Source organism: Fulmarus glacialis, unplaced genomic scaffold (genome assembly GCF_000690835.1).
Source record: "Fulmarus glacialis isolate BGI_N327 unplaced genomic scaffold, ASM69083v1 scaffold9612, whole genome shotgun sequence".
NCBI classification, from domain to species: domain Eukaryota; kingdom Metazoa; phylum Chordata; class Aves; order Procellariiformes; family Procellariidae; genus Fulmarus; species Fulmarus glacialis.
Window position 1 is genome coordinate 11,091 of NW_009199864.1, and position 9,424 is coordinate 20,514.

Sequence of the window (9,424 nt, forward strand, 5' to 3'; positions counted from 1 at the left end):
CATCAGCCCTGGAAGATGCACTGGAAACGTCTTGATTTGCAAGCCTCGCGCATCTTCCAGTGCGGCGTGGAGCTACGTGCAGAGGGAGGACGTATCTAGGTTGGCTTCTCTGTGGCTCGCCTTGCTCTGGAGTTGGTCCCCGGATGCTTGGGACTCTCCAGAAAAGTGGTGGAAACCCTCCTGGAGGGGGGGTTTGCTGCCCTGTGTTGCTTGGACTTTCTGGGGAGAGTTGATGTGCTGAAATACCCCTCTGCAGCACTATTCCGTCTTCCCTGCTGTTTGCCTGGGTTTCTTTCTCGTCTCTCGTCCTGTTTTCAACAAGCAGGACTGGGCACTGCTCCGCTTTGTTCTCCAGGTGAAACCAGCCTCGTGCTTTTCATCTGAAGTCAGAAACCGCGGCTTTAAGCAAAGCACTTGAGGTTGCAAAATAGTCCGAGCTGGTAGCAGGGTAGAAGGCATCTGCTCCCAAATTGTTGGAGCTCAGAGGCAGAGTGATGGAGAGAGCTGGGGCTGACCCCGCGCGAGGGACTGAAGCAAAGAGGCACCCGCAACCCCTTGAAAAATCTTTGTTTCATTGAGATGTTGCCACACTGGGTCTTGCTTCTCCTCAAGCACCCGGTTCCTTCCCCTACCTCTACAATGGCCCAGCGAGCTTGTGTTTCAGGGACTTTAAACGATACGCAAACAGAGCTGCTAGAGACCTTCTTTAAATAGACTGAAAGCCCTCTGATGCGTAAAAAAGATATAAGGTTTCTAGATTGTTACGACACGTGAAAATAGTTGGGTTTTTCCTCCCTGCCAGGAAAAAAAACCCTGAAATCTTTAAAGCTCTGCAGTAATTACCTGCTAATGGAAAAGATACTCAAGAATGAGAAATAGTCTGTGAAATCCTCTTAGTGCAAAGAAATTGCTAGTAGGCATGTTTAGGAAATAACTGCATCCGTTCCCCCCTTCTTAATTATGGCAAATACGTACAAGAATGGTAGACTGAGCTGCTTCAGTGTAATAGTTTCAGCTGGTGATATACCTCTAAAATAGGAAAAAAAAATAGCTGGTAGTACAAAGCAGCAATATTTTTTATATTAATCACTTTTTTATAACCAAAACAATGCTGGATCTGTATGGTCGTAAGGAAGGGTAGGCGGCGGCGTGGCTGTATGGGATGGGGGTGTGCTGAGATACTGCTTCTGAAATGGAAACGCCTGTTTCGAGGGAGAAGCTGGGAAAATGAGCGTGGCGTAGCTGTGACTGCATTATTGTGCACTACAGGTAAATCTGGTTTGAATGAGCAGGGATTATACCAGCCCTGGCTGTGTCTGCTGAAATAAAGGTATTTTTTTCTGTGAAGTGGTGATTTCTGCTAAGGGAGTGTTGAAAGGCTGGTGGTCAGCAGTAACAATCTCATTTAAAAATGGGGCTGAAGAAGATTGAACGTTTTTAAAAAAAAAAAAAAAAAATTCTTTGTTTTTAAGCGCTGCTGTTCCCGTTTCTGGGCAGGCGAGAACAGGCAGGAGGACCTCGGGGTTTCCCAGCCGCGACCTGGGCTCTGCCCTGTGCCTGTCCCGGCAAACACCGGGTCACGGCGCCTGCTGGATGTCAGGGTTTGGTCTGGATTAAAGGCAACTTCTCTGCCTGGATTAAAGGCAACCCGGACCAGCGAGAAGCCGGGTGGGGAAGGTGCGCCAGGGCTCCCGCTGAGCACCAGACCTCTGCACCGCGTGGGGATGCTGCTGGCTTCACCGGCATGCTCGCCGGGCTCCAGCTTGCATTTACCCCATGGTTTAGGGTCTGCCCCTGCCTGTGCGTTGGGGAAGGGGGTTAACTGCTTGTGGCCCCCTCCCCCCGGCGTGGGGCCATCCTGCCTGCGCTCTTGAGCCAGGCCCTGGATGCTTTTTGTGCTGACGCAAAGCTGCTGCCGCAGGATCCTCTGATTCATCCCCGCGGAGGGCTCACACCCAGGCTGGGTTTCTTCTCCTGGTTGTTGATCACGCTGGAGGTGCTGGTGTGGGCTGGGCCCCTCCACGGGGTGCTGCGGTGGCCCCCGATTCCCACTGTGGGGTGGGTGTGGGGTATGCCAGGACTCCTGGATCCCTTCTCCGGTGCTAGGGTGGATGGGGCTTAGAGCAGCAAAGCGAGGGGGACGCCCAGGATTCCCCGCTCTGGGGGGGACACATCTGAATGCACCCTTTGGGTGCATCTTCAGGGTCTAGGGGTGCAGTGGAAGGAGACTGTGGGATGCAGCTTTTGGGAATGCTGACCCGCCCCAGCCCCATGCTTCACCGTGGGTTGCTCCGAGAGGGATCTTTAGGTGCTTTAATGTTTTCCTGGGGCTGGTGTTTGTAGAGCATCTCCCATGCCACATGGAACCATGCTCCCCTTTCCCAATGAGAAAGGGGCTTAATATTCTTCCCCCTTACAAAAGGGGAAACTGAGGCACAGAAGGGTCATAGATCTCAGCCCACCCCTGAGGAGGGGTGAGGTGGGAGGGTAAAGACAGGGTGCAGGGTTGCATTTTTAGCTTCCTAGCTCTGCTGCTGACCTGTGTGACCCAAACTAAGGGCTTTTCCGTCTCCTTTTCTCCTCCTGCTTGTCACCAACCTCTTCTCTTGAGAGCTGGGGGGGCAAAGGAAAATGAGGGATGAGGGTCTGCTGCTACCCGGGCTCGTGCAGTGCCACAGCCTGGATTGCAAATCTGCTTAGGCATACCAAAATATAGGTAATGCTAAAATATATGTGATGCTGCCTATCCTCCCTGGCACTGCTGTGCGAAGGCAACGTAACCCACCTGATTGGGATTGAGCTGCATCTGGGATCAGGCAAGCATCTCCCACCTCCCGAGGGGTCCGCGCTCAGCGGAAACCTCATCTTTGCAGCGAGAAGAGGGGCTGCGATGGCGGAGCTTTGCAGGGGGCTGGTGGGAGGGATGGCTGGGACGGTGCCAGCACCCTGTGTCCCCATGCCCAGGTTCGGAGCGAGGTGCTTTGGCAGAGGGTTGTGGCAGAACTGGAAGAGCAGGGCTACAGCAGAAAGTCGGGGTGAAGGTGTGGGTTTGGCACCCAGTGAGGGGGCTGGGGAGTGTTGTGGATCGGTTTTTGAGGGCACTCGTGGAGCCGTCTGGGAGAACTGGTATGGCAGAAAGCTGTGCCTGAGTCAAAGCGGCAAAGCGCGTGAAGGATTGCTGCGCGCTCCTCCCAGCGCCTGCCAGCCTCCGAGATGGGCTTCAGACCGCCCTGGACCTGGCACCCTGTCGTGAGGCACCTCCTGCTCTCGCCCCACTCCAACGCTAGTGCCCATTTCTCCTTCTCGGGATTAATGACCATCACCTCCCAAACCAGCTGCTTGTAGTGCTAGCTGTTAAGGGATTTGGGGTCCAAGCACTTGCTCGGACATGCTCCTCTTTGGGATGGCTTTACATCCAGCTTAACCCATTTTTGCTCCTAAAATTGAATACCTGAGCAGATTTGTGCCCATGACTTTTTTTAAAATTTCCTTTATTCATAATAAATAATATACTATATTACAAAGATCTCAACACAAAATCCAAAAATCATGTTCTTTCTGCAGCCACGAATAAATAGGACTCACCAGCACCAGCTAATGCATGAAAGAGCATCTATGAGCAGCGTGGGCTCTGTGGCGGGGAGAAAGCGGGGGGTTTTGCTGCACCCACCTGCCCAAAGCAGTCATTCTTCTTCGCTGGTATTTACACGGCGTTTCCATCCCCTGGGCCACCAGCCGCAGGGGTGAAATCCTGTGTGTGCCAGAACGTGTGGCCTCAGGCCTCTGAAAATCGTGCAAAGCTCACACCTCGGAGGGCAGGGATGCAGCCAAGGGGGTGTAAAACCACCGCTGAGAGGCTGCCCTGGCTGAGACTCCTTTGCTGGGCTTAGCTGGCTGCAGTTAAGCTGGGAGAGGTTCTAGCGCTCACACTCACAGAGAGGGATTATATACACAGACACTGCAATGCTCCTTTCTTAGTCACAGATGGTCTTCGAGTTACAAGACTTTTGCTTAAGAGTCTGTTGTAGCTGGATGCGTTCGTTGCCTGGCTTTGGTGCACACATGAGCCCATGTGTGGGGCTTCCTCCCCTCCTTTTGCTTCTTCTTTTCCAACTGTTCCTACGGTGGGGTCAACTCCATGGACTTCTTCCTCTCTTCTCTCTGCTCTTCCCACTCTTCCTCTGACTCGTAGGTGCCCTTGACGATGGCAACCCTATCTGACATGTTCATGCAGTAGGGGACGAGGATGTAGAAGTAGAGCAGAGCAGCTAAGCAAGCCCCGAGGATGGGTCCAACCCAGAACACCTGGAAAGCAACAAGGGAGAGGGTGAGAGCAGGTCTTGGAGGCTGGTGCACCAGGTCCAGCCATCACACCAGCATCCCTCGCTGCTCCATGTCTCCTAGCCCGTGGAGAGATGTAAATACCCCTTCCAGTAAACTTCTTGGGCTGAAATTCCCTCAACCTTTGCTTGCTGAAGACATAAAGTTCTTTATGAGCGCAGAGATGTGGTGTGCTGGAAAGGAGGCACCAAGGCTGGATCTGAGCTTGCAGGCAGTGCTGGGCGAGTGGAAAGCCTAAGCTGGGCTTCTCCGTGGGCTTTATTGACCTCAGATGATGCCCTAGCTCAGCGTGCGCCATTGCATGGGGGGGTTTATGCTTGTCCCCTTGCTGGGTCTGTGCCATGGGGATAACCTGTTCCCCATGCATCAAGGGGGACAACCTCCCTCGTTCTCCAGCCCCCTTTTATTCTTTCAGGCCTGGGATGGGCTCTGAAACACCCAGCCCTGTACTCCCTGCAGCACTCGCTGCCCTCTCCCCTCATTGCCTGCATCTGGCCCTGGCAGCCCTCGGCCAGCCCGTCCTGGCACGCTGCTGATGCTCACCCAATGTGCCGGGCTGAACCTCCTCACGATGACCGCGGGCCCAAAGGACCGGGCTGGATTCATGGAGCAGCCGGTGAAGTAGATCTGTCAGTGCAGAAAGGAGACCAGGTTAAGATGCATCATGTTGCTCAGCGGATACGACCAACTTTTCAGAAGCAGGGACTGAAACAGCCCCCAGCTGTTTCTCTTGCAGGGAGCTGGGGACGCCCCCATCATCGTAGAGAAGAAGCCCCCGCATGTCCCATGTTGGCTCTCCCAGTGCAGCTCCGTCTGGGATCAACCGCACAAGAGTATTTTGGGGAGCCCCGTCCTAGCGGGACCCTCTGCCCTGTCCTCCTGCCTGGACACTCCCCCCCACCAAGTGGCCTACGGCGACGGAGAGGCCGATGGACAGTGCTGGGGAGCCCACGTTGCCGTTCCTCCGGTTGTCCGTGGATGCAAAGATGCACGCGGCCAGCTGGAAGGTGAGGATGATCTCCACCACGAGGGCCTGGCCCGGGGTCGTGTTGTTGTTGAGCTGCGAACCATCGAGAGCGACAATAATTAGCCATCCCTGGGGCTCGGCATCACCGGGAGGGCTCTTGGGTGCTTTGCTGGTGGATTTGGGTTGGCAAAGCCATGCACTAGAATCCCCCCCTGCCCAGCCCTGGGCACAAGGTGCTGTGCTGGCCACTGCTCGGGCTCACTGCTCCTTTCCCTGAAAGGGAAGAAATTATCTTTCTTTCTCTTTAATGCTCCAAAATCTGTCTCTCCCCTGAGCCCCTCCCTTCCCGGAGCTTTCCACATCTCTCTCCGCTTGCTTGTCTCCGTAACACTCGGTGCTTTCCCACCAAATCCCACACCTATTTGTCCCTTTTCTCCTGCATTTCTTTCCCCCTTGATCCTTGCAAGCTGTCTCTTCTCCCCTCCGTTTTGTGGAGCATCTCTCTGACAGCCGGGGGAGCCGCTGGCAGCCGCCGCGGAGGGGCACGGGATGAAGGGTGAGGGTTGGGATGAAGGCTGGGGTGCAGTCATGGGGGTAAGATGGGCTGTTGCTGTCCCAGCGCCTCTGCGCTAACCCCTGGGGACTCGACCCCTTTGGGCATGGGAAGGGCAACGTGACCCAAGCCATCGCAGCTTGGTTTTTAGCTAAAGCTGACTGGTTTGGGACGCGGAGCATGTGGGAATCGGATGCATTGCAGCACCTCATCCTTGCGATCGAACCCTCTGCAACGTGTCTGTGCTGCTCCGAGGGGTCCAGACCTGGCTGTGGTTGGAGGGGCAGCTCCACCGCTCCCATTTCAGGTGGTTTCCCAGCACTGCCCCAGGGGTTTGAGACATGCTGCTCGTCCCCACTTATCTCAGAGGGTCCCACCATCTCCCCTCCTCCTCCAAGAGCAGCCCCTGCCCCTCGCAGCCTCTCTGCACCCTCCCACACATTGCTCCTTCTTCAGCTCTTCTCCACCACCTCTCTCCATCCACCTCCGTTTCCTAGCTCCCCCAGCGCACCGGTTGCAGTGGGCTTCTGCTCCCCCTGCCCGTACTGGTTTGACTGGGCTCTGCTCCCTGCCCTCCCCGTCTCCGTCCTGGCACACGGCTCCTATCCCAGCACTAATCTCCAGGTGGAGAGGCTGCAGTCAAGAACATCTCAATGGTGTGGGTGACTCACTTGGGCCCTTAGGATAAAGGAAGCACTTATTAAAGGAGGAAAAAAACATGCCATTCATTACCCCACACGATAAAGCTGTCATGTCAATACTCTGCTGGCTACGCCGGTGTTTGCTCCTATCCCATTCCTGTCCCTCTGTGCATGAGGAACAATGCGCCGAGATCAACCATCCGTATGGATTTGGCTCTCTGGGTTGCGCCAGTACCAGCTCCTCTCTCCCAAGGAAAGGAAAGCCCGCACGGCAAGGTGAACCATCTCCAGGTAGGGAGACTTACCGCGTTGATGGCCAGGTTGCCGCGGGTGTTGACCGGCGTCACGCCATAGAGGATGCCGGCCCCGGCGATGGCCCCGCCCCGCTGGGCGATCACGTAGAAGGGCGTGCGGAGGAAGGAGATCTGGTTCCCGACGAAGAAGGCGATGGTCACCGCCGGGTTGATGTGGGCGCCGCTGATGTGGCCAAACGCCTGCACCAGCGTGCCGATGGCCAGGCCGAACGCCAGTGAAATCTGAAGGATGCTGGGGAGGGCTGATGGCCACTTCAGGGCTGAGCCGAGGCCGATGAAGACGAAGATGAGCGTGCAGATAAACTCAACGAAGACAGATCGAGCAAAGGCCAGGGTTAATATTTCCTTCTTCATGGTGGGAGCGGGTGGAGGGCAGTTAGAAGGAAGAAAGTTCAGGTTTCCTCTGTCTCCAGGCTCTTCTGTCTGCGCCCAGCGGTAGGGCCATACCTATCTATATATGCAAGAGCAGCAGGGAGCTGTGTTACAAGGCAGTGGGTGGAGCCAGGGAATTAGCCAGTCCTCTCAAATTATCATGTGAAACTGGAAAAGTTTCCATCTGAAAATAACTTCGGAGCCTCTTGGTGAACCAGTGACTCAGATATTGGTGGCATTTCTTTCTCCTTGCCTCTGCAAACAAAGAGCCCCTATAGGATGTCTCCGTGGTCGTTAGATAACGCGGTTGCATAACGATGCTGTGCTCCCTCCTCTTTTACTTTTTACTCCCCCCACTTTTCCCCTTTACCACCTCTCACCAGGTTCTGGGTGTTTCGTTAGCAGAGGTGTAGTTAATATTCCCTTCCTCCGTGTGCTTCCAGACTGGAGAGGACTGTATTTTTGTTTGAAAAGCCTTGTTGCCGGTGTCGGGCTGGAGGAGCTCTGCTGGGGCAGGGCTCCCAGCGCATTCAATTGACACGGGATGTTGAAAGGTAAAGCAAAGTTAAGCACCTGGAGCTGCTCCCAGGCTGTCAAGACGGCTCAACTCCAGGAAGCAAGTGGCTTGCAACTGTCCTGGGAGCAGGGCAGGGTTTGGGGGATGCTTTGCCTAGCCGGGGAGCCGTAGACAAGCCGGGGCTTCCTCCAAGTGCCTGGATGGAGGCTGACTGGGATGGCGTAGCTCGGATGGAGAGGGCTGGTGGCTGCAGAGCCTGACTGTGGACCTCTTTGCTGTCTTTCTGCTTTGCTGCTCCTTACAGAGCATCGGGTGTGGGTTTCGCCAGCGTGTGGGTTGGCAGTCGGGGGGTGCTCGCTGCCTGTAGCCAGGAAGGGTGTATCCTACCCCTGTCATCTCGGGCCCTTTTCTTTTCTTTTTGCCTTTCAAGCTGTTGCTCAACGAGGTCAATGATTTTGTTCTTGGGAATGCCAGCATAAAGCCACAAGCTTTGCATGGACACAGGCCATGTTTACATGTCTCCTTTCATGTTCCTGTGGCGTTGCTCTCCGTCCTAAATCTGTCCAGCTGCAAATCCTTGGCTGGCAGGGAGCGGAGGGGGGAGGCTCTCAGCACTGTGCAACACGAAGCTGTTGGGGACTGAGGTTTTAGGGTGGAAAAAGGCTCCAGTGACACTTAACAATGAATTCTTGGTTCCCTCATAGTCCTTGCAGCCTTGTGCCAGGATTTTTTTTTTTTTAAGTGGGTTTGGGTGCCAGATCTGCTCTCCTTGCTTGGTTGATTGCATCTTGCCTTTCTCAAGTGATGCCATCTCTCCATGCCTAACGCAGCGAGCCTGGGCTGGGGTTATCCATGGCTGCCACACGCCCCTGCAGAAGCGGTCACACTCCAGCATGCGGTGAGCAAAGCTCTACATGCAAGAGATTGGTAAAGTCATTTAAATCCCTCTTTAAATGTAAAAAGTGCTAAAAAGTTGCATTCACTGCTGCCTTCTGCTGGGTGCAGTCAGACCTGCACACATCCTGTGGGGTCAAAAGCTAGGAGGGATTCCTCTTCAGAGCAAGAAGAGGGGACTTATTCCTCCAGAGCTGAAAAAAAATGAGCCTTTCTCCTCCGGACGTACCCGAAGTCCTGAGCTCAGCAAACAGACCCAGAGGGTCTCGAGGGACCGAGGATCCGTTACAGCGTTAATTCCTGATAATGGTTTTCTCCTGGTTCTGCTGATCCTGGGGAAGATTGCGGAGTTAAAGACCAGATATGTTATCCTAGAAACACCTGGTCCGTTGGTGTGATTTGGTGAAAGTTTTGCAAGCTGGTATTTCAAGACATCCTGGCCAGATTCCAGCTGGAGTAATTGCTTGCCACTTGCCTTCAGCCCTGCCTGTGGCTCCAGCTGGATGAAATGTGCCTTGTTCCCATCCTCCAAACCCTTTCGTAACATGCCCGCCGCAGCTCTCCCGTGGAGGTGGCTGCGTTTTGCTGGCAGCTCCTCCGCCACACACCTCGCTTGAGCTAAAAAGCAGCGTTGAGCCGAAAGACGCTCTCCCAGGTTCCCAACTGCGGATAACAACCTCCCAGCAAAATCCTCCGGCTGACTGGGAGATATAATCAAATAAGGCTGGAAATGATGGGGAAAACTTCCGGACAGAAACAAGATGTTTCTCTAACAACATGCCATGCAAACCCTATTTTCCCGAGGCTGTTTGTTAGACTTCCCTC

The 9,424-nt window shown here is 54.5% G+C and overlaps 1 protein-coding gene across 1 annotated transcript; it reads right to left on the minus strand.

Moving 5' to 3' along the window:
• Positions 1-4,119: 4,119 nt before the first annotated feature.
• On the minus strand, positions 4,120-7,249 carry LOC104073569 (aquaporin-5-like). The gene is made up of 4 exons (XM_009573394.1): positions 6,808-7,249; positions 5,231-5,401; positions 4,885-4,968; positions 4,120-4,305 (listed from the first exon to the last, which is right to left on the minus strand). Exons 1-4 carry the CDS (start codon positions 7,168-7,170, stop codon positions 4,120-4,122), a joined length of 804 nt encoding a protein of 267 aa, XP_009571689.1. The 5' UTR covers positions 7,171-7,249.
• Positions 7,250-9,424: the final 2,175 nt, after the last annotated feature.

Coding starts and splice junctions, on each gene's coding strand:
- LOC104073569 (XM_009573394.1), bottom strand. CDS start 7,170: ATGAAGAAGGAAATATTAACCCTGGCCTTTGCTCGATCTGTCTTCGTT. Junction 5,402..6,807: donor GCAACCTGGCCATCAACGCG/GTAAGTCTCCCT, acceptor GATGGTTCGCAG/CTCAACAACAACACGACCCC. Junction 4,969..5,230: donor GCCACTTGGTGGGGGGGAGT/GTCCAGGCAGGA, acceptor CTGCACTGACAG/ATCTACTTCACCGGCTGCTC.